Raw genomic sequence first — 26,648 nt, forward strand, 5'->3', positions numbered from 1 at the left:
TTCACTTTTAATACTCCAAACCTACCTTCTTCCATAAAAGCAGGTTATCTTCTTTGCCGCATTAGACCCTACATCCCTAATCCATTGAGATGCTATAAGTGCCAAAAGTATGGCCACTCTCAAATGGCATGTAGAGGAAACCCAGTCTGTCCCAAATGTCGGTCCACCGATCATACTCAAAATGACTGTTCAGCAACAGAAATGAGCTGTCCTAACTGTAAAGGCAACCATCCCGCCTATTCTAAGACATGCGACAGGTGGAAAACCGAAAAGAAAATTGTGAAGTATAAAATCGAAAATAAAGTAAGCTTTCAAGAAGCGAGAAAATTAATTGCTCCCAGTATTACAAAACGTACATATGCCAGTGTCACACAAAAATATCAATCAGTGGCCACCCAGACTGATGTTACAGTCCACTCAAACAACTCAATCTCTGACTGGGCACGAACTGTTCTCTCCCAGCAACAGTCCAATATCCCGAAACAGTTGAACCAGGCAAGCAATACTGCTCTTACAGTACCAGCGAAATCTCCTTCTCCTACTCCTCCAACCAATGCTGCTGCTCCATCAAATAATCGAGGTTCAAACATCAAAATGAATATTCAAGACACATCCATGGATACAATTGACTCATCCAGACAGGAAGACCCAGTCTTAGAAATACATGTGGAAAAAGATATGGACATCGGTCGGCCATTCTTCAAAAAAGACAAACCGAAACCTGAACGCCATAAAACAGTCACATCAAAAAAACAGTCAGATACAGCTTCTTTTACTAAACACCAATAATGCCTTATATTCTTCAATGGAATTGTAGAGGATTTCGTTGCAATTTTAATGATATTCAAGACTTAATTAATCGCTACAATCCAGTTGGTTTCTGTATACAAGAAACCTATTTAACTTCCCAAATTTCTGCCAGCATAAAGAACTACTCTATCTACCGACAAGATCGTAATACTTTCACTTCCGCTCATGGGGGTGTGGCCATCTTGGTCAATTCAAAAAACCCCAACCAAGCAAATTGTTTTGAAAACTGAAATTGAAGTCATTGCTTCCCCTATCTGTCTCCTGGGGGATTTCAGTGGCCACCACCCCTTATGGAGATCTACTAAACTAGACAGTCAAGGCCGACTGATTGAAACCTTCGTAGATAAGCAAAACTTTACCATTCTTAATACCGGTGCACCTACAATTACCAACTGGACAAACTTCTGCAATCGATCTCTCGATATGCTCCCCTATTCTGTATCCAATCATGGAATGGTCTGTTATGGTCGATCCCATGGGCAGTGATCATTTTCCGATTATTTGTGATTTGCTCACTGCACCACCGCCAGTAGCCAAACCCTGCAAGAAATGGAAGTTCTCTCGGGCCAACTGGGCCAAATTTCAGTCAGCTGTCAATCTGGATGAGAAATTTATAAGAACACAGTCGAGAGATGAAGCCACTGATTATATTACTTCACAACTACTATCTGCAGCTAACTGTTCAATTCCACTGTCGAATACCCAGTTCCGACGGCACATTAACTATTGGTGGAATGAAGAATGCACCAAAGCAAAGGCCGACCGGGCTAGCCAGGTGGGTAAAGTGCCTGCCTGGCAACCCAAAGGTCGCGGGTTCGATTCCCGCCTCGGGCTTGGGTCAAAGTACTGCAAAAACCTTGGGAGGTGCACTATGGCCACAGAAGCCGATGCGCCAACAACTACCAAAAAAAAAAAAAAAAAACCAAAGCAAAGAAGTTAAAAAATAAAGCATGGAATTTATTTCGTAAATCCCCAACCACAGCTAACCTTATCAACTACAAGAAATTAAGGGCAAAAGCACGCCTCATTCAGAGGCAAGCCAAGAAGAATTCTTGGATCCGGTTTACATCTACCATAAATAGAAACACTAACTCCAGGTTAATATGGAAGAAAATTAGGCAGATTTCTGGCAAATTTCCAACCACCCCTTTGCCAATTCTTTCGTGGAATGGGCAAGAACTCTCTGCTCCTGAAGACATAGCAAATGCCTTGGCTAAAACTTTTGCCGAAGTTTCTGCGGCATCAAATTATTCTCCGGATTTCCAGAAAATAAAGACCACGACTGAACAACGTGCCATCAACTTTTGAACCTCAGTTTCCCTTCCGTATAACCAGCCTCTTCAATATTCTGAACTTTTACACGCCATTAAAACAACACACAACAGTGCTGCTGGGCCAGATGGAATATTTTATATCATGTTACAAAACCTTGGTGACAAAAACCTAGAAATACTGCTGATCTATTATAACCGAATATATCTGGAAAACATTTATCCCAGCTCTTGGCATCATGCAGCAGTTCTTGCCTTTTTGAAACCCGGTAAAGATCCTACCAGTCCGTACAGTTACAGACCAATTTCCCTCTCCAGTTGCCTTGGTAAACTACTCGAAAAAATTATCCATAATTGACTTGTTTGGATCATCGAAACAGAACACCTAATGAGTAATCACCAACATGGGTTTCGTAAGAACAGGTCCTCCTTAGATCTCATGATCAAAGCTGAGTCTGCAATTCGTAATGCCTTTGTAAAAAATGAACATCTTGTTATGGTTTCCATAGACATAGAGAAGGCATTTGATACTACCTGGCGTCGTGGCATTCTCAGTGACCTTTATGCTCTTGGTTTACGAGGCAACCTGCCCATATTCATTAGGAACTTTCTTCAGAATCGTTCATTCCAAGTTTGATATCACAACTCACTTTCTGCGACATTTTCACAGGAAGAAGGAGTGCCACAAGGGTCTGTACTGAGTGCAACCCTTTTCGCCCTTAGAATCGATTCCATCACAAAAGAACTTCCAAATGCTGTTCAGACCTACCTTTATGCTGATGATCTCTCTATTTCTTGTCATTCCCAGAACATGAGATCCATTGAACGGCAACTGCAGATATTCCTGAATAAAGTCCAAAGGTGGGCAAGGTTAAATGGCTATCGTCTATCACAGCAGAAGACTGTTGCCATCCATTTTTGTAATCAGCGAAAAATGCATACAGACCCTGAACTTCATATATCAAACTTTACCATTCCAGTGACTAACAACATCAGATTCTTAGGATTAATCCTTGACAGGAAACTAAATTTCCTTGAGCACATTAAATTTGTACGTACTTCCTGCCTCAAAAAACTAAACATACTAAGAGCTTTATCTGCCTTGTCTTGGGGAGCAGACCGTACATCTTTGCTGATTTTATATAGATCACTTATTAGATCCCGATTGGATTATGGTGCTCCACTCTATGATTCTGCTCGTAAGAGTATACTACGATGGCTAGATCCTATACAGCATAGTGCATTGCGGATTGCACTTGGGGCGTTCAGGACCTCTCCTATTCATAGTTTATATATTGAAGCTAATGAGCCACCTCTTTACCTCTGCAGAAAAACGCTGCTTCTTAAGTATGCAGCCCGAATACAAAGTTGCTGGCAGCATCCTGTTGAGCCATACCTTTTTAATCCATCACTGCAAAATCTCTATAGAAACAAACCCACTAAAATAAGACCAGCAGGCTTACGCCTAATTGAAATAACACAGAGTTGGAATGTTCCAATTTCCAACAGGCAACAAGTAATGAATTACTCTCAACCACCTTGGAGTCCGCCTCTACAATTAACCTGCGATACTTATCTTCAAGAATGGGGAAAGAATCGCCTACCAATAATCAATGTGAAACAACTCCATGCAAGCCATATTCATAAATATGCCGATTTTTTACCGATCTATACTGATGGCTCCAAATCACATTCAGTGGTAGGAGCAGCGGCAGTTTTTCCTACTTCAATCATTTCGGCTGCTCTTCCAGCTCAGTATAGCAGCTTCTCAGCAGAACTCCACGCAATCAAATTAGCCTTAGAAAATCTGATTCACTACCCATCTGTAAAATACATAGTATACACGGACTCGCTCAGCTCAATTACAGCAATGCAACATTCCTCCTACAAGGTTCACCCTGTGTTAGATCAAATCAGAAGTCTCCTACTGCAAATACAAGAACGTCATCAATCAGTGACCTTTTGCTGGATCCCAGCACATTCGGGGATAAAGGGGAACGAACTCGCTGACAAATCTGCTAAAAATCCATCAACTTTTGATTTAACCTCCGTCCATGTTCCAGCCTCTGACTACAATCACATCATACAAATGGCATGTCTCGCGCAGTGGAAAGATCTATGGCACTCCCAAACCAATAATAAACTCTGTCAGTTGAAACAGCACCCAAAGCTTTGGCACACTAGTACCAAAACAGTGCGAAGAGAAAAAGTGGTACTTGCAAGCGCACGAATAGTACATACGTATCTCACTCACCTCCATCTGCTCACAGGAGAGGATCCTCCTCAGTGTCCACACTGTTTAACACAGTTATCAGTGAAACATATTCTAATTGACTGCCCACAGTACCAACAAGACAGAACATCCGTCCTGTCTTCCCTGAGAAATCTGCGAGAACCGATGACACTAAATGACATTATTGGCGAGGAAGCAAATATCAATGAATTTTTCTCTTTCCTGAAAAAAATTGAACTATATCATAAATTCTGAAAGATCACTGTAACAAAAATCAAGTTATTACAACAAAAATTTATTTTTAGCAGTTTCCTATGAATAGGCGCACTATAGCCTCAGCAGCTTATGCGCCATTAAACCTCCATAACACACACACACCCCTGAACTTACTCCTATTCTTTGCCGCCTGTTTTCACTTTCTTATTCCAAAGGTATTTTTTCTTCTGCTTGGAAATTTGCTCATATCCAGCCAGTTCCTAAAAAGGGGTGACAAATCCCTCCCATCCAATTATCGTTCCATTGCAATTACTTCTACTCTTTCTAAAGTAATGGAGAAATCAATTAACCACCAACTCTTAAACTATCTAGAAGAAACCTTCCATCAGATAGATGATTTCCAGTATGGATTCTGTCAGTGTCGATCCACTGGTGATATTCTGGCTTATGTTACCCATTTATGGACAAATTCAATGGAAAAGTTTGGTGAAACACAAGCAGTTGCTCTGGACATCTCAAAGGCTTTTGATCGCGTTTGACATAAAGGTCTCCTAAACAAGCTTCCATCTTATGGTTTTCTCTCTGATTGCTCACTGGGTGTTGATGCTAGATGGCTCTCTATCTTCTAACTTTTCCACTATTGTTGGTGTCCCACAAGGTTCAATTCTTTCCCCCACTCGTTTCCTCTTGTATATTAATGACCTTCTTCCATTGACAGGAAATCCTATCCATAGTTTTGCCAATGATAGCACATTGCATTCCACTTTCCATTTTGAGAAACCTTGCTCTGCTCAATCAGCTTCAACCTCTTGAATATCCGCTACCAATTCTTTAAATGCTGATCTCCAGGTAATTTTCCAGTGGGACAAAGACAACTTAGTTGATTTCAATCCTTCTAAAACTAAGTCTTGTCTTATATCTCACAAAAAGGATTCTTTTGCTCCTATGCTTATCCTTGGTGACACTCCAATTTATAGGCAAAATGATATATCTATTTTGGGGATTACCTTGACTTCTAATCTCTTTTGGCACAAGCATATTACAAATATTGCTTCCTCTGCATCTAAAAAACTTGGTTTTCTCTTTCGCTCTTGGCATTACTTTTCTTCCAAGCAGCTGTTGACTGTAGAAATCGCAAATCCGCCCTACCATGGAATATTGTTCCCACATTCCACATTACAGTCTAAAAAAAAAAAAAGAGAATCCCATCAGCATTGAACCTGCTCAATCCATTCGCGGCCTTATATACCCCAATAAAATTGCCTTGCAGGTGCCTAGTCTCCAGAAGCTGCAATTTGCAGAACTTAAACCTTTCTTCCCCTCACCAATCTTGCTGTCCTCTGTACTTGTTCTAGCAACTCTACATCCTTAATAAAATGAGACTTCCAGACCTGTATGGAAATCTCATTTTACTCAAGGTGTGGCCTGACGATTGCCTTATAGAAAGGGATAATCACCTCCTTATACCTGCTCGCAACATTTGTGTATATCATTGACAAGACCCCCATCACCTACTTTGGCAGCCCGTCTGCACTACTCAGAAAACTTCATATCTGATAGCACAATGACCCCGGGTCTCTTTCATTCTCCACTACCCTGAGTGTAACACCTTCCAGTTGGTACATTTCTCTGGGGTTACTGCTAATCATATGCAGTACTTTGCATTTATCAATGTTAAACTTCAGTTGCCACCTCTCAGCCCATCTGCTCAACTTTTCTAGATCCTGTTGCAGTATCGTACTGTCATTAGTGTCATTAACAACCCTGCCGACCTTCGTCAGCAAACTTGGACATTAAGCCTGATATACTATCATTAATAAGTACAGAAAACAACAAGGGGGACTCCACTAATAACATTAGTCGACGAAGAGCAATGTCCATTGATTACCATTCTCTGTCTTGTCCCACTCAACCATTCTTTTATCTATTGTAGCAACTTGCCCTTAATGCCATACTGCTCCAATTTGTAAGTAGTTTTCCAGGTTCAACAGTATCAAAAGCTTTCCTGAAATTCAAGTATATGATATCAAAATTATGTTTTACATCCAGTTCCTTTGTCACCACGTCATAGTATCTAGTCAAATTGGCAGACAAGACTTCCCTTAACAAAACCACGCTGTGTTGGAATTATTACAGCTGTCTTGTCTAGATGATCCTTCAGTGCTTCTTTAACCAGTGACTCTATTATTTTTCCTGCAACAGAAGTCAAACTAACAGGTCTGTAATTACCCATGTCACCCTTTGATTCCCCCTTTCTGAATTGGAGATACATTTGCACATCTCCAGTCCGTGGACACTTTCCCTGGGTCCATGGGTGCTCTTATAATTATGGTTAAGGGTTTGCTTACTTCCTTTGCCACCTCCTTTAAAATAACTGGATATATCCCATCTACCACAGGTGCCTTTCTTATGTTTAACTGCAACAATTTCTCCTCCATTTTGTTCTCAGTTATTACAAAATTGTTTAACTCCCTATTACAGTTTGATAAACATCTTGCCCTCTCCTCCTTGAATAACTCCTCATGTGTGACTGTAGATTCAAAATGCTCATTTAGTTTGGCAGCTATCTGAGAATGATCATCTACAGTCAAACCATTGATATCAAGTGGACAAATATGATTCATCCCCTTCCTTTTAGAGTTTATATAAGTAAAGAAGTCTTTGCTGTTTTTCTTTGCATCCTTTGTCAAAGTTTTCTCGTAATCTGCCTTCGCTTGCCTAACCTCCTTTGTAACTTGATTACAGACTAACTTGTATCTGCCATACTTTTGTGTTGCGTGACAATTTATGTGCATCCCATGCATTTTTCTTCTCTGTCATGAGTCTCATTATTTCATCTGACTTCCATTTGAGCCTAAACTTACAACAGTATTTCTTAGTGGAACAAAATGCCTAATAGCTTCCAAAATTACGTCTTTGAATGCTTCCCATTTAGAATTTGCTGTTGGTGACATTATCAGTTGGTCTTACTGTATAGAACTTAAAAAATCTCTGAAACCACTGTAGTCACCTTTACAAAAGCAAAAACTTTTCCCTTTACCCCTGATGGTAGTTACTTCTTTAAGTAAATCCCACATCATTACACTGTGATCACTGCCATCTAGTGGTTCCTTTATCTGTAATTTCTTAATTAATGAATAATCACTGCTGATAATCAAATGAATAGTTTTACTCCCTCTTGTTACCTTCTAACATGCTACTGTAGAAAACAATCATCCAATAAATCCACAAAAGCTTTTCTAGTGTGCGATTGACCAACCCCCACAAGTTCCAGTCTATATTTGGAAGTTAAAATCTCCCTTTATAAGACACATATTTACTGGCTCACTCTATTTCTCAGTATAATTGTTCATTGTACTCATCAGAGTCATTAAGCCTATAACAAAATCCTACCCTCATTTTTGCTTTCTCAGTGCTTATGTCACACCAAACTGACTCAACATTACACTGTCCATCGATGTCAACTGGATGCACTTCCTTAGGTTTTATGTGTTTCTTAACTAGCAGCATAACCCCCTCCTCCCTTCCCATCTTGTTTGTCCTTTCTGTACATATTGTACTCCAAAAATTCCAATTCTGCATTCCTTATATCTGAGTGACACCACATCTCTGATATCCCAACAATATCCACCTTGGATGTCTTAACCAGCACTTCAAATTCATCAAATTTATTTACTATACTCGTAGCATCGATGTACATGCAAGTATACATGCATCTGTTCTTACTCTTAGTTACTCTGACACAGCCCATGTATTTACTTGTTTCATGACTCTCAGCAGTTCCTGAAATCCCCAACAACTTGCTTTCTGGGTTGCTGCTCATTCCATTAGAAGCAGTGCAAGAATAATTTCCACTTCTGCCTGCGGCTACTGTTAATCTATTAGTCTGCGAACCCCCACCGCCCCAAGCTGGCAGTTTTCCAACCCACCTAACATTGCCTCGATAGCATCAGCAAATATTCTTCCACCCTTTCTATTTAAGTGTATCCCATTCCTGTAGAAGCAGTCTCTGCTGTTAACAAGCATAGACCATGCTGAGAAAACTTTTACCCTATGAATCCTGCACACTCTCGCCAGGGACAAATTGATTGGCAAGGATCTAATCATATACTCCCTCCTATTGTGTCTGGGCAGGATTGCAGACACGTTCAAATTTAACCCTTAACTCACAATGTTTTTTTCAACATTGACCTGTCATTAGTGCCAACGTGTACAACAATACAGGTAACCCCCGCTTAATGCTGATAATTGATTCAGGAAAAACAGAGCGCTAAGCGAGCGCCGCGTTCCCATAAGGTAACATATGTATTTGTAAGTTGCGGTCGATGCCATAGGATATTTCCTAATCAATAATAAACAGTAGTGAAAAGATGCACAAATGTCGGTCAAAATATTTAATATTCAAATATTTGTACATATAAAATATTCTGCATTACTTACGTATCAAAATTAAACTTAAAATTCCAATTAAAATCATGAATTTAATTGATCTAAATTGATTTAATTTAATTGATGAATTTAATCATGAAAAATATGTCGATTTTTGAATTGAACTTTGGCCCTCTTCCAAATAAACTAAAAGGGGTATTAATTTTAAATCCCCCGCAGCATTACCACCCAACAATAAAGTCACCCGATCCTTCCCCGCTTTGAAACCTGGCATGTTTTTTTTTTTCTTTCAATATGAAACTTCTTTTAGGCATTCATTTTCACAAAAGTCCTGCTTCATCTATGTTAAAAACTTGTTGAGAAGTATAACACATAATACCCCTCTTCAATCATTTTAACAAGTTCTTTGTTGAAAGTTTCGGCTCCTTCATCTGCACATGCGGCTTCTCCCTGGATTTTAAATCTATTCAACCAGCCCTTACCAGTTTTAAATGGTTCCACATTTTTTTTTTTTTGGTGAGTTTTCTTCAGATCATCATATTGGCTAACCTCTCTCTCATAACATTTAACTTAACTGAATTCTGCATTGGATATTATCTTCAATAAAATTAGTTAGTCTTTCCATTTCAATCCTAATAGCCGGCCTAGCCCTAGTTGCTTGCAGTGGAACAGCTATCTTTCCCGCTGCTAAAATTAATTCTTTATTTTTTTATAATTGTTCTTACAGTTAAATTTACAAGTCCTAAATTATGGCACACATCCGCTTGTCGTTGACCGGAATTAATTACAATACAATGTTCAAGTAAACTGTCTGTTACGCACAATGTCTAATACTATACTGAGTGATGACTAGCCTTCGCATAAATGCATATAACGCAAATATTACAAGCAATATACTTGATAATTTTTTTAAATGTTGATCTCGGAACTATGTAACAAGTCACTGTACTGCAATTAAATTAGCATGCGAGAAAATTTCACTGAGCGTGGGAAACGTTTTAATGCTGTTTTGGTATTCATTTTCAAGCTATCGACTCCATCAAATGAAACGATTTCGTTAAATATGCCAAAGATGCAATCTGTAAAAGAGCGTTATAGTGATCTGTGACAGCATTATAGTCAGATACAGGTTATAATATAAGAACAGCGTTATAGCAAATCAGCATAAAGCGAAATGCGTTATAATGGGGCCTGCTGTATCACCTTTTGTGCCCTTAAAAGATGATATCTGCTCTTCAGTGTCATCAACTTTTGCCCCTGACAGACACTCCCTGTTCCTATTCCACCTATCCTTTTTGTACAATATATTTCCCGTTTCCCTGACAATTGAGTCACCAACAATATCTAGTACAGTAAAACCTGTGAATTTGCCACCCATAAGTCAGCCAGGTGTCATTCTACTGCTGCTCATTCCATTAGAAGCTGTGCAAAAATCACTTTCACCTCTGCCAGCGGTTACTGTTAATGTATTAGTCTGTGTATCCCCCCCCCCCCCAACCTAACAGTGCCTCGATAGCATCAGCAAATATTCTTGCTACCTTTATGTTTAAGTGTATCCCATCCCTGTAGAATCTGTCTCTGCTATTAACCAGTACAGACCAATCTGACAAAAATTCTTCCCCCGTGAGCCTTTCACAATCTCTCCAGGGCTGAATTGATTGATAAAGCTCTCATCATATATTCTCTCTTATCGTGTCTGGACAGAATTGCAGACACTTTCAAATTCAACATTAACCCGCAGATTTTTTTCAACATTGACCTATACTTGTTAAGTAATTCTGCCCTACTCCTACTCTTAATATCATTGTTGCCAACGTGGACAACATATCAACTTTTGTGGCCTTTTAAATATCCTGCTGACTTTTGCCCTGGGCAGACATACCCTGTCCTGTTCCACCTATCCTTTTTGCACAATATATTCCCTGTTTCCCTGACAATAGTGTCACCGACAACAACTAGTTCGTGTGGAACCAGTACATCCTGCCTTGGGGATTGCCGCCATGTTCCCTGATGTTCAAGTGCAAGCTCTGCCGTTGATGTGGGCAACTGAGAGCTTGATGAACCCCTAAATTTAAATCGTTTGAGAGCATCTACCCTGTTCTTCAAGCTGTCCTAAAGGCCCATAACAACAAGTTTGCTTTCCAACTGATTGGTGCCTAATATTAAGATAATGAAGAACAAACAATTTGTCTCTATTTCAGATTGCTTTAATCTTGCTTATTATCTAAAGGATAAACTTCATGATGGAGAAAATATTAATCATTTTCACAATAAATGCAATCATTTACTTTATTAAGCAGTCACACGGATTTAAATCATAGTCCATCCATACATACATGTGCTTTATGGCACTCTAATGCTTAACCACTTGGATATATCTGGCTGTAGCCCTTCTGCATTCACAGAGATAGCTGTCATTGTTTGTTCTCTGTTTCAATTAAAAAAAATTTTAATTGTAACCCTTATAATGTTAAAGTAATGGATATCACTGCAAAATTGCAATAAATAAACAGTGTACAAAAATACACCAGTATGCCTGCCCATGTAACTTTTTTTTTTTTTCACATGGCACACTTAGGGTTTGGTAGCAATACTTGGAACTTACAAAAAGCTTAAATCTCACTTGCCATTGTGGTGGCAATGATGGAATCTCCAGAAAGCATAAATCTCACTTGAACTTTGGTTCATTGCCCAGTTTTGTGATTAATTGTTCTCAGCCAGTTTGTGTCTATTATATTTATATTTTCCAAGCTGGTCCAATTGTATATCTACTGTTTTGTCTATGGGCAAATCATGCCCTTCTTATTATTATTATTAGCTATATGGTGCAAGGAAGCCTGAGGCTTATGCTGCACCAGTCAAAAAAAAAAAAATAAAAAATAACCCGAGTTACCCTGAGAGAGAGAGAGAGAGAGAGAGAGAGAGAGAGAGAGAGAGAGAGAGGAGTAAAAGGGAATCACCAAGAAAGAGAAGGATGATGATATCCAGCTCAGGATCCTGGGTGTGCCAAGCCCAAACTCACCAGATGTGAGCCCCTGGGATATTATTCCAAATATCCGTGCTTCTGAGTGCACAGTAAAATTATAAAATGAGCATGAAACAAAAGAAGTTAAATGGATTGAGCATGAAACAAAAGAAGTTAAATGGATTGAACATAAAAAAAAAAAAAAAAAACATCAGTTTTAGAGGACTTTATAGATGGGGTGATGTTGAGATATATATTAAAATTGTGTAAATATAATTAGGGGATTGATTGGGGAATGGAGTTATTATATAATGATTGGAGACTGGAATTATATAGGACATAGAACAACATGAATTTATAAATTCTTTCTAGTGAGGCAGAAGTGATGGAACAGCAGAAGGATGGAAATCAGAAAGCCTGCAAAATTTGTTGAGTGAATAAACTCTTGAAAATTAATTCAATGCAGAAAGAATATATTTTAAGTAGATTTACAGACAGGCTTTATTCAGAAAGCAGACAGGAGTAAATGGGAGACCAGCAGGAGCAAGGTTGAGGCAACCTTTGGAATAGGAATAGTGCTTGAGGAATAGTGCTTTAACACTATTGAGAAATATTGAAACTTATTGTGATTTGCAGTGCTAATGAATATATCTTATTGATATATAAAATAAGAATGCTAGATGACTACAACAATATTTGAGGATGTGAAGATTTGAAGCCATTAAGCATAATGAATACCTTAACTCATTTCAATCTCACATTGATGCTCTGCTATGTGTAACAGATCTGATTAAGTTTTATTCAGTCCACCAACCTCAACTCATGGATAATCTTATTTACACTAGCAGTCAAATGCAGTAGGTTAAAGTAGTAACGAAGCAGACTAAAATCAATAATTTTGATGTAAATGAGGACTTTGTTGGTCAGTCTCAATTCATGTCATTTTAAGTAATACTATGTAGGTAACAGTGCTCTAAATAGTGTACTTTTGTTTGATCATTAAAATTTATATATACAGTATAAATACTGTATCTCTTTTACATTCACTTTTTTATCTCCACTGATTTGATGTTATGCTTGTTACTGCTGGTCCAACCAGTAGTAACAAGTTCAGAAACAAAACAGTACTTAATTTAATGGCAACACTAACATAATATAATACTTAAATATGCAACCATTATAGACAAAAAAAGTTAAATATTACTATTTCTGTAAGTTGGACACCTACGTGAATTGGCCACATTTGATTGGAATCACAGGTGACAACATTACTGGTTTCACAAAATTACCATTTGTTCCTATTGAAAATAACTTAGAAGGTATGTAAGACTACAGGTGACCCCCGCTTAACGCTGATAATTCGTTCCGGAAAAACAGAGCTCTAAGTGAATCCGCGCTAAATGAGCGCCGCATTCGCCACATAACATGTGGTGAATGCGGGTTGTGAGTTGCCATCGGTTCCATAGGATATTGCCTAATCAATAACAAATGGTAGTGAAAAGATGCACAAATATCTGTCAAAATATTTACTATTCAAATATTTGTACATATAAAATATTCTGCATTGCATACATATATAATTAAGTATCAAAATTAAACTTAAAATTCCAATTAAAATCATGAATTTAATTGATTTTAATTGATTTAATTTAATTGATGAATTTAATCATGAAAAATGTGTCGATTTTGGGTTGTACTTTGGCCCTCTTCCTGGTAAACTAAAAGGGGTTTTAGTTTTAAATCCCCCGCAGCATTACCACCCAACAATAAAGTCAACCGATTGTTCGCCGCTTTGAAACCTGAAAGAAGCAAAAAAACCATGTTTTTTTTTTTTCTTCTTTCAATATGAAACTTCTTTTAGGCATTTGTTTCCAAAAAAGTCCTCCTTTATTTATGTTAAAAACTTGTTGAGAAGTATAACACATAATACCCCTCTTCAATAATTTTAACAAGTTCTTTTTTGAAAGTTTCGGCTCCTTGATCTGCACTTGTGTCTTCTCCCTGAATTTTAAATCTGTTCAACCAGCCCTGACTAGTTTTAAATGGTTCCATATTTTTTTTTTTTTTTTTTAGGTGAGTTTTCTTCAGATCATCATGTAGGCTAATCTCTCTCTCTCTCTCTCTCTTTTTTTTTTTTTTAATAATATTTAACTTAATTGAATTCTGCATTGGATATTATCTTCAATAAAATTAGTTAAAGTCTCTCCATTTCAATCCTAATAGCCGGTCTAGCCCTAGTTGCTTGCAGTGAAACAGCTGCCTTTCCCCCCCTCGACGTGGGTACCTGTACTTGGTGAGGGGACCTCCCAGTGATGCTGCTGGTCTTCCAGATTAGCATCACTGGGATCCAACGCCCATACCTTGGATACATCATTGGAATCTGACGTGTGCCGCTTCCAAAGCGCCACGACCCATGGAATTCGGAAAGGGGGATCCTGGTGGTTGAGGGGCCCAGCCTTAATACACCACTTTGGCCCCTGCTTCGACAAGATGGGTGGTCCCGGACCGGCCCGACCAGGATCAATCGGCGGGTGGTTCTTACTGTTAGGGTCAACTGCGTTCCAATAAGTCTCCCTCCCTTTGGTCCTGGGATGGGATCAAGGCTTATTGGAAATGCGGGTATGGTGCTCCTAAGCTAACTTGGCGTCCCATTCATGTACGCAGTACCTGCTAGTTCACGAGTGGGTATCCCCTCGTAGGGCTCCGTGGTGGGTGAGGTACTTAGGGCATCTGAAATTTTTATCTTATTCATATGTGTAATTTAATTCCTATTTCTTCTGGGGCCCCCAACAAGGCCCCTACCTAATCGAGATGATGACGCAGAAAACACCTCTGCAAAAGAGCCAGGACTGAGGATACACCACCACCACCACCACCACCATCAGTGACACTGCTTTTCTTCTTTATCCAGAAAGGGTTGGCAGGGTCACCTAAATCTGTAAAAAGACTGCGTTCTGGCAACCTTTTGGTCGAAGCTTCTACTACAAAACAAGCGGCAAAAATCATAAACTCTACATCCATAGGGGGAAATACCTATCACCGTAACCCCCCACAAAACTCTGAATTCTTCATGAGGTGTTATATCAGAGTGGGACTTTCTTCATGTCTCCGAAGAAGAAATCTGCTCTGAATTGAAAGACCAAGGAGTGACAGTTGTCAAGAGAATATCGATATGAAAGGATGGGAATCTTGTCCCTACCCGAGTTCTTATCCTCACGTTCAACACTCCACGGCCTATCAAGGCAGGCTATCTAAACTGCCCAGTGAGGATTTATATCCCAAACCCACTGAGGTGTTTTAGATGCCAAAAATACGGCCACTCACAAACATCTTGTCGTGGTAACCCTGCCTGTGCTCAATGTGGTGTTAAAGACCACGAGAGCAAGGAATTTTCAGCTTCAAAACCGATCTGTGTCAATTTCCAAGGAGCGCACCCCGCCTACTCTAGAGCATGCCAGCGGTGGAAGGATGAAAAAGAAATCCAAAAACTGAAAACAGAGCTGAATATCTCCTACCCAGAGGCCAGAAAACGTATCCAACCAATAAATAGTGGGAAACCTTCATATGCCCAGAAGGTTTCTGCTAAGTGCACTATCAGTACACAAACTGAGATGACTATACCACCAAGAGAGTCATTCACTCTGATTGCATGCTATTTATTGAGTTCACAAAAGCCCACCAAAAAAAACACAATCAGCTGCCACTCCTATATCCGTACCTCCTAGTGCTCCACCACTACCAAAACCAAAAGAAAAGCTAAAAAGTTGGGAAGAGTCACCCGTAATACCAGAAACAATGGATGTAGAGAATAAGGAGGTACCGGACGAATCAGTCTTGGAACTCTTTGCTGAGGAAGAAATGGACAAGGGACAGCGTCCACACTTCCCCAAAAAAGATAAATCCAAGACTGACAAAAGTAAGCCCTCAGGACCTCAGAAGCCGCCTGATGGACCCACCAATCCAAAATAATGGCTAAATTCCTACGATGGAATTGTTGTGGATGCTGGCGAAATACTGATGACATCAAGGCCCTCCTGCAAAAGCACAAGCTAGTTTGCTTTTGCTTGCAGGAGACTTATCTAAAGGCAAATGATGACCCCACCATGCATAACATCACAATTTTTCATAAGGACAGAATTTCGGATGGTCCTGCTCATGGAGGAGTGGCTATCCTTGTAGGCAACCAGACCCCAGTTCAGGCCTTGCTACTTACAACCAGCATAGAGGCTGTTGCAATTTGTCTTACAGTGGGATTTCTATTAACCATCTGTTCAATTTATTTTCCACCTGGGATGACATCTCCCAGGAACACTTTGATGATCTTGTAACGCAGTTGCCTCCCCCTTTCTTACTTCTAGGGGATTTTAATGGACGTAACACCCGCTGGGGTAGTGCTAGCAATAATGGAAGGGGTCGAGTCATAGATTATATGCTAAATGACAATGACCTTTCCCTTCTAAATGTGGGAACCAACACATTCTTCCACATGCCTACCCATAAGCTTTCTGCCATTGATCTTTCTATCTGCTCCCCCTCTCTACTCCCTTCACTGACTTGGGAAGTGGAGGAGAACCCATATGGAAGTGATCACTTCCATATGGGTTCTCCATATACAGTGGGAGACAGTGTCTTCCCTTCAGGTTACCACGGTGGAAGACTGGTCAGGCTGACTGGAATGCCTTCCAACATCAGGCAAATTTTGACCTTAATGCAGTCAGTCAGGAGCCTATCAATGATGCAGTCACGTACATCACAGAAAATATCATCCATGCAGCTGCCAATACCATACCGAAAACATCTGCGCGGTTTCCACCTTTTCCCAAGCCATGGTGGAATTCACAATGCACAACAGAAAAAAAGGCTCAAAACAAAGCTTGGGGGATATTCCGCCGATCACTGTTAATCTATTAGCCTTCAAATGTGCGCGAGCCAAAATACGCTACATTCGCCGTCAGAGTCAAAAGGAATCATGGATCCATTTTACATCATCTATTAACCAGTCTACCAACACTAAGGTAATTTGGGATAAAATCCGAAAAATGAAGGGAAAATATACATCCCACCCCTCATCGATCCTATACTATAATGGATGCATTATTGCAGAGCCCACTGCAATAGCCAATGCTCTTGGGGAAACATTTTCAAACATCTCGGATATCATCCTATTCCCCAGAGTTCCTGGTCCTGAAACATAAAAGAGAAAAAGAGGCACTAAATTTCACACCGAAAGGCCTTTTTCCCTACAACGTGCCTTTCACTCTGCAGGAACTAAAAACAGCTGTCTATCATTCCAAGGCAAGGGCTGTTGGACCAAATGGCATCCATTATGAAATGCTTAAACATCTCTCACCAAAATCTATGGATCACCTGCTTGTTCTGTATAACAGAATCTATAAAAAAGACCAATTTCCGGATTCCTGGTGCATGGCACTTGTGCTTGCCTTTGTGAAGCCAGGAAAGGATCCTAAACTCCCTACTAATTACCATCCTATAGCTCTGAAGAGCTGTCTGTGCAAAATCCTGGAGAGAATGGTTAATTTTCAGTTAATGTGGTATTTAGAATCGAATGATCTTCTCTCCAACATCCAGTGTGGCTTCCGAAAAAACAGATCAACTCTTCATCACTTAATTAGACTGGAAACATCCATCTGGGATGCTTTCCTAAAACGCGAACACTTGGTGTCAGTGTCCTTTGACATGGAGAAGGCATATGACACAACTTGGAGATTTGGCATCTTAAAAGATTTGCATAGCCTTGGTCTTAGAAGGCATCTCCCCATTTTTATTAAAAACTTTTTAGCCAATTGATCTTTCTATCTGTTTCTATCTGTAATAGAAACATGGCAGTCCAGTCTGCACAGGAATCGGAGCGAGGATGTTGTTCTTGCTCGACTCCGCATAGGACACAGTCATCTGACACATTTGTTTCTGCCGAGGGCAGATGAACCTCCTATGTGCAAGTCTTGCGACACCATTTTATCAATAAAGCATATTTTAATAGATTGCGTTAATTTTACCCATGTTCGCAATATATATTTTACTGCTTTTACTCATCCGACTGGGCCGTATACACTCAGTCAGATTTTATCAGACAACAACCACGTGTCGGCAGTTTTTAAGTTTATACAAGCTATTAATATATACACACATAAATAAATTGGATAATTTACCTTTAAACTTATACTGCCTTATATATATATATATCCAATATTTTAATTTAATAAAATAAAACATAAGCCAGTAGTATGGCAAAAACTGTAGAGCGAAAATTAACATAAAAATAACCCAAATAAACAAATGAACGAAAAAAAGGATAGACATAATAGTAGCCCGATAACCCTTGTATAATTTCGGGTTTTAAATCCGATTAATAAAAACTATACAAATTTTAGGATAATGCCAATTATATAATAATTTAGCGGTACCACCCCGAGAGGTACCAGTTCCGAAAGACGTGAAATATCACCAAAAGAGGGTTAAAGGAACTACCAAACGATAACAAAATCAAAATAAATCAAAATAAATATACACTGACCATTATGCCCCATATCGACAGAGGACCACGAGGCCAATAATGGTCATGGAATCGCTGCATTTCAATCGCTATACAAATCGTCGCCATGGTGAAAAGATCGAAGTACCAATTCACCCTCCCTCCTCCGATCGATCCACCAGTGCAGAGAATTTGCACGGCGGTGGTCCTTATGCAGCGAAAAATAAACTATAGAACAGACAGCACTCTAGAGCAGAGTCACACCACTGACATAGTGTAAGCTGAATCAGCTTATATAGAAGAAAAAGGAAAATAGATGGCGACACAGGCGTTGCTAAATTAGCATATCGACCCATTACTATTGAATTATATTAAATGTTGACGAAAGTTAAATTATAATAAAATGAATAAATAATCAAGCATTCATTAGAGGCAGCAACTTGCAATTCCTCCATATGAAGCCGAAATATATACTATCATTGAATTATATTAAATATTAACATAAATTAAATTATAATAAAGTGAATAAATAAATAAATAATTAAGCATTATTCACTTGATTATAATTTAATTTATGTTAATATTTAATATAATTCAATGATAGTATATATATATATAAATAAATAACAGTTTGACGAGATAACCTTTTTGAAGGTTACCAGAATTTATCTTTGTTGATATTTTAATCTTTTCTTGGCACAGTATAACCGTAGTCGTTTTCGCGCCAATAAAATCAAAATCAAATCAAAAGCTGTCTTTCCCACTGCTAAAATTAATCCTTTATTTTTTATAATTGTTCTTACAGTTAAACCTGCCAGTCCTAAGTTATGGCACACATCCGCTTGTCTTTGACCGGAATCGATTCACTTCAAAACGTCTAATTTAATTTTCAAATTCAGTCTTTTTCTTACATTTATAGTCTTTGTACTGCATGCAGATGTTGCTTTTTCATTCTTATCCGCCGTTATTAACTCTTCAAAAATGTAACTGCATGGTGGAAACTAATGATGGAACAAACAGTCCTTGAATTCATGATTATTGGTGAATTATAACGATCTTGATGCTGTAAAAAATATTGTTTGCTTAGGATGAACTTAAAAACTCAACAGTGAAAGCAGTCAGGAAAACGTTTTGGCCAGAAAAATGCATTATAGAAGCCACTGTCAAAATGCCAGATGTAATTGAGATTGTGAGAATTGGAAAAATGTTAATGGAGAGGGATTTGAATACCTGTAACCAACAGATATTATAGAAGCCCTTGAAGCTCACAGAGAACAATTATCAGTGGACAGTTATTTTTTCAAAATGTGAAGAAGTTATTTTCTCAAAGTTATTTATATAAATATATAAAAATATGATTAAAAAATATATATATATATATATTTTTAATCATATTTTTATATATTTATATAAATAACTTTTCATATAATAAGCTAACACAAACATATATAAACAAATGAAAACAAAGAAGATGCACAGATAGCAGCACACAAAAGGTTTACCCCGAAATGACTAGATGTGTTTTTAAAACTTGCAAATCAGCTTAACCAAGAAGCTCTGGATGTGGATCCTAATTTAGAGAGGAATTTAAAATTTCATAGAAGTTTAGCATTAGCATTAGTAGAGGCATATGATGCAAGAAAGCAAGCTTATTCAGCATCAGCCAAAGGAAAAAAAAAAAAAAAAAAACCACTACTCCCATTTCACCCCTCAATTCGTTCGAAATACCTGTCCAGCTGAGCCTTAAATTTGTTTAGGCTATCAACTTCAACAACAAGCGATGGAAGTCTATTCCACAAACCAACTGACCGCTGGCTAAAGGCGAATTTCCGCACATCTATCCGACATCCGTCCTTCCTCAATTTGAATTTATGCCCTCTCAGGTGATTATTCTGAGCAAGAGGAAGAATTCCATCGGCATTGAGCATGCTCAAGCCATTCAAAGCCTTGTACACCTCTATCAGATCACCTCGGCGATGCCTAGTCTCCAGGCTCTGTAATTTGCAAAACTTAAGCCTTTCTTCGTAAGATCAACCCTTTGTTCCATTCACTAATCTTGTTGCCCTTCTCTGTACTCGTTCCAGCAGCTCTACATCCTTCTTGAAATGAGGCCTCCAGACCTGTATACAGTACTCAAGGTGTGGCCTGACCAATGCCTTATACAAGGGAATAATCACATCCCTGTCCCTGCTAGAAAAATTCCTGTATATCATTGACAAGACACCATGAGCTACTCTTGCAGCTCGTCTGCACTGCTCAGAGAACTTCATATCTGCCTGCACAATTACCCCCAGGTCCTTTTCATTCTCTACCACTGTCAGCGTAGTACCACAGAGTTGATACGTTGATCTGGGGTTACTGTTTCCCATATGTAGTACTTTACATTTGTCAATGTTAAACTTCATTTGCCACCTCTCAGCCCATCTGCTCAACCTTTCCAGATCCTGTTGCAGCAGCATAGTATCAGTAGTGTCCTTAACAACCCTGCCAACCTTTGTATCGTCTGCAAACTTGGACATTAAGCCTGATACACCATCATCAATATCATTTATAAATACAGAAAACAACAATGGACCCAACACTGAACCCTGAGGAACTCCACTAATAACATTAGTCCACGTTGAGCAGTGTCCATTGATTACCACTCTCTGTCTTCTGCCACTCAACCATCCCTTTATCCATAGCAGCAATTTGCCTCGAATGCCACACTTCTCCAATTTGTGCAGCAGTCTTCCATGCGCAACAGTATCAAAAGCCTTTCTAAGATCCAAATATATAATATCAAAGTTATTCCCTGCATCCAGTTCTTTTGTGACTACATCATAGTATCCAATCAAATTGGTCAGACAAGACCTGCCCTTAACAAACCCATGCTGTCTGAGCTATAACTGAATTCTTGTCCAGATGATCCTGCAGTGCTTCTTTAACCAGTGCCTCCATTAATTTTCCTGGAACCGAAGTTAAACTAACAGGTCTATAATTACTTGTGTCAGCCTTTGATCCTCCTTTGTGAATTGGGGTTACATTTGCACATCTCCAGTCCATGGGTACCTCCCCTGAGTCCAAAGAAGCTCTCATAATTATGGCTAGGGGTTTGCTTACTTCCTTTGCTGCCTCCTTTAATATAACTGGATAGATCCCATCCACCCCGGGTGCCATTTTTATGTTTATCCTCAACAATTTCTCCTCCACTTTCCTCTCAGTTATTAGAAAATCATCTAGCTCACTGCCAATGTTTACTTCACCTACGACATTCCCATTCCTGAATAACTCCTCATGTGTGAATGTAGATGCAAAATACTCGTTTAGATTGTTAGCCACCTGAGCTGGATCCTCAACTGTTGAACCATCAACATCCAGTGGACCAATCTGATTCATCCCTTTCCTTCTTGAGTTTAAATAGGTAAAGAACTCTTTTCTGTTTTTCTTTGCATCCTTTGCCAAGGATTTCTCATAATCTGCCTTTGCCTGCCTAATCTCCTTTGTGACTTGGTTACAGACCAACTTATATCTATCATAGGCTTCCACGTCACCCATTAATTTGTATGTATCCCATGCATTTTTCTTCTCTGCCATATGTCTCATTAGTTCATCTGACAACCATTTAGGCCTGAACCTTGAACAATATTTCTTGGTTGGTATGTAAAGCCTGGTAGCTTCCAAGATTAGTTCGTTGAATGCTTCCCATTTTGAATTTGCTGTTGGTAACATCATCAGTTGGTCCCACTGTATAGAATTTAAATACTGTCTCAGACCAGCATAGTCGCCTTTACGAAAGCAAAAACCCTTCCCTTTACCTCTGATGGTAGTTACCTCCTTGAGTAAATCCCACTTCAGCACACTGTGATCACTGCCACCCAGTGGTTCATTTATCTGCAGATTCCTAATGCATGAAGAATCACTACTGATAATCAGATCAAGAGTATTACTCCCTCTAGTTGCCTCTTGAACATGCTGGTGTAGAAAACAATCATCCAATAAATCCACAAAAGGCTTGCTAGTGTGTGAGTGACCAACCCACAAATTCCAGTCAATATCTGGGAAATTAAAATCCCCCATTATAAGACTCTCTGATTTACTGGCCCATTCTATTTCCCTGTACAGTATCTTATTATACTCATCAGAGTCATTAGGCCTATAGCACACTCCTACTCTCAATTTTGATTTACCTATGCTTATGTCACACCAAACTGACTCAACACTGCACTGTCCAGCGATGTCAACTGGCTTCACTTCCTTGGATTTTATGTGTTTTTTAACTAATAGCATAACCCCTCCTCCCTTCCTATCCTGTCTATCCTTTCTGTAGACGTTGTACTCCCCAAATTCCAGTTCTGCATTCCTTATATCTGTGTGACACCACGTCTCTGATATCCCAACAATATCTGCCTTTGATGTTTTGAGTAATACCTCAAATTCATCAAATTTATTTACTAAACTCCTAGCATTAGTGTACACGCAAGTATACATGCACCTGTTTCTATTCTTAGCTACCCTAACACAACCCATGTGTTTACTTGTACCGCAATGACTTCCAGCAGTCTCTGAAATATCCTGCATCTTGTTTTTCAGGCTTCTGCTCATTCCAATAGAAGCAGTGAAAGAATCTCTTTCACCTCTGCCCGTGGCTACTGTTAATCCATTAGTCTTTGTCTCCTCCCAGGCTAGCAGTTTTCCGACCCACCTAACACTGCCTCGATAGCATCAGCAAATATTCTTGCACCCTTTCTATTTAAGTGTATCCCATCCCTGTAGAAGCAATCTCTCCTGTTAACAAGTACAGTCCAGGCTGAAAAAAATTCTACCCCTTCAGCCTTGCACAATCTTTCCAGGGCCGAATTGATCGACAAGGCTCTCATCATATACTCCCTCCTATCGTGTCTGGGCAGAATTGCAGACACTTTCAAATTCAACCCTACTTCACGGCTTTTTTATCATTAGCTTTAACTCCTTAGGAAGTAATATACAGAAAAACAGTGTGCTGCAAAGACAACAGCTTTAACTGATATTTTCCAAAAAGCACCAGCTACTGTTGCAAGTTTATCATAGTAAGACAGCATCAAAGAAGCAATGGATTTAAATTGAAAATCTGGATGTATTACCAAGCATAATTTTTTGGACTTGTTTTGTATTTTTTTGTAAATGAAAACAATTGTAAAATGTTAAATATTTTTTCTGTGTACAGGAACAGAACCCCATTATTTCATATAGACTATGTTTCATTGTGCAGATTTGTACTGCACAGTGTTTTCATGGAATGTAATTCTCACACAAATTGAAGGAGAACTGTATATTTTTCACATAGCATTTTTAATATTCATTTAGCTTCAGAGTTTTTACAGATATGGCACCCTTGATCATGTGAAATTTTTCTGCACACCTGCAAAAAATATTTTACACGTAGTACCGTGTTTCATAGGATATCTACTTTTAATATCATTCTACATTTCATCCATTGAAATTGCTTCTAGGTAAAGAGGAAAATTTGAAAGTTCAAAGCCTTAGGTACTACCATCTTCAAGTGCTTTTTTCCTTTATTTTCATTTTAATTCACAATGTGACTTCATCTTTAGTATGATGAACCAAAATAAGAAGTGTACACTTCTTAGATCAGGATAATTTTAGTTTTTTAAATTAATTTCCATTTGTCTCCAAATCTTTCCACATGCACAACTCACACACATTGGACATGAATCTTTGCAGAGATTGTAAAAAAGCTGTTGAAGTTATTATATGAAAAGTTATTTATATAAATATATAAAAATATGATTAAAATATATATATATATGTATATATTTTAATCATATTTTTATATATTTATATAAATAACTTTTCATATAATAAGCTAACACAAACATATATATAGGGCAGTTTAAATTAACTTTAAAAAATGTACCAGATATTAAGGTAATCAAAAAAATCTTAAGGAGAGAGAGAGAAATATAAGGATATAAACTTGAAGACTCAAAAGTAACAAAGCTTAAAGTAAACAAAAAAAAAAGTAAATTTAACAGTATTTAAGAGTGCTGATTATCTGTTAATGTAAATAGTTATTGCCATGCTTTAAAGAAATAGTAAGTATATATTCCTAGGATTGGCAAGGTCCTTTTGATGAGCATTATTTAAGAGTGCTGATTATCTGTTAATGTAAATAGTTATTGCCATGCTTTAAAGAAATAGTAAGTATATATTCCTAGGATTGGCAAGGTCCTTTTGATGAGCATGTAGAAATATTAAAAGATGTTTCATGTCATGATAATCATATTTTTATATATTTATATAAATAACTTTTCATATAATAAGCTAACACAAACATATATATAGGGCCTTTTAAATTAACTTTAAAAAAATGTACCAGATATTAAGGTAATCAAAAAAATTTTAAGGAGTACTCAGTTATTTGAAAATCTCTTGATGGCTATTAAAAAAAAAAAAAAAAAGAAGAAGTTGACTACCACTGCTGTAAAACATCTTTCATGACTTTCACTTAATGATACATTTTTAAATTTCATCTTAAAATTGGTTAAAATTGGTCAATTCAATTTCAGATGCCATTATAAAAATAATATCCCAACTCGAAGAGCATTTAAGTCTTGAGTCTGTATTGGATCCTCTGTTTGATATTAGAGATATCACTTTGCATTTTCAAGAAGTGGGCTATGTTCTTTCTCAGCAAGTATAAGCACTTATCTTTAAAATCTCATAAATTTTTAATCCAAATGCCTGTTTCCTTCAAATTTTCTTTTTTATATTATTTATTTTACATGTTACTTATTTTAAATTAACTCTTTGCCCAAGTATTACTCTTTTCACCACAGTACAGTGTGTCTGTAAATTATTTGCCTGATTTTGAAGCTCGTTTAACATTTTATTGTAATAGGTTGTAAAATGGTTTGCTGCACTTAATAAAGCAACTCAGAATTTCTTATCACACAACTGCACTTCAGTAAACCTCCACACAGGAACCTTTGGTATCACATAGAATGTCAAGGCAGTAGTGATTTCGTGTTTTGAAGAATTCCTTTGGAAATGAAGTCACTGCCTGTTCAATCCAGTCTTTTAATTCTGTGACATTGTTAACTTTTTTTGGCATATGTATCTTGTTCTTTACATATCCCCATACAAAGAAACCCATAGGTATAACACCCAGGGAACGAGAAGACCATGGAATGGGACATTCCTGACCAATCCATTAGTTACAAAATTTTTTATTGAGGACTATGCAACCTCCAGTATGGAGGTACCCCTATCTTGCTGGTAGAATACATGGCTACATACATTTTGATCATATCTAGGTAATTTGCGAAGTTCACTGTTTTTGTGGAAGAAAAATACGTGATTGAAGAACAGTGTCATCACACATTTACCTTGGGACTGTTCTGCTTGTGTTAAGGAACTGAGTGGAGATTTTCAGATCCTCATTTGTGACAGTTGTATCTATTAACTTTACAAGACAAGTAGAATATTTCTTCATCTCCGAAAACAACATTTTCCAGAAAGAACTCATCTTGGTCTATACAGTTCAGAATGTGTATAGTGAATTTCTCTCATTGTAGTGTGTCATGGCAGATAGATTTTGTAGGACTTTGGGTAAACACTTCCTTAATTTCTGAAACTTTATCTGCAGAAGCACTATGCATACCTGCACCTTTCTGATGCAGCACACTGCTGGTTTCTTGAAATTGTTTCAACCATTGTCTCATTGTTCTGTATGTAGATCTTTCTGGAATTCCCATTGAAAATATCTCTTTACAGTTACTGGAGATTTGGTATCCTACAGCCACAACACACACATTGCTTTCTCCTTCACTGTCACCATTTTAATGCTCTACTGTTGCGATGCTTTCTGGGATCAAGGCTGCAAACCACATGAGAAAAAACTCATTGAGTTGCTTTCATACCTATTACATGGAGACAGGTTGACCGTCACTAATCTGGCAGCGTTGGGACTGTGGGGTGCTGATTATTGAGTTTGATGGATCACCGGTGGTTATTTTAGCACATATTCTGGTAAATTCTGATCCTTGAGGTTGTCACAGACATTCTCTCAGATATGCCAGACAAGCTGTACTTGCTACCTGGGAGTCTAAAACAATGATGGAACTGATATTTGGGTGACACTCAAGTCAAGTGGACCCAATTTCGGCGAAGTCCGGACGGTCTGTGACAGCCAAATCCTCTGCTTGCACCTTCACGATGGTGGGACTGTTAGTAATCCTAATTATAACCTCCATGCACAAGTATATGGTGGGTGACCACCCAGGTGTGAAT

The 26,648-nt window shown here is 38.3% G+C and overlaps 1 protein-coding gene across 1 annotated transcript in view; it reads left to right on the forward strand.

The window, feature by feature from the left end:
* LOC150083189 (glypican-6-like) overlaps window positions 1-26,648 on the forward strand; it is a 303,750-nt gene that overhangs the window by 143,514 nt on the left and 133,588 nt on the right. Inside the window, exon 6 of the mRNA XM_090378424.1 lies at window positions 24,926-25,053. Within this exon, the coding sequence (XP_090234550.1) occupies window positions 24,926-25,053 (128 nt within the window). The remainder of the gene's footprint in view (window positions 1-24,925; window positions 25,054-26,648) is intronic.

The sequence above is a fragment of the Mastigoproctus giganteus genome, chromosome 7 (genome assembly GCF_048544385.1).
Source record: "Mastigoproctus giganteus isolate SK-2022 chromosome 7, ASM4854438v1, whole genome shotgun sequence".
NCBI lineage: Eukaryota > Metazoa > Arthropoda > Arachnida > Uropygi > Thelyphonidae > Mastigoproctus > Mastigoproctus giganteus.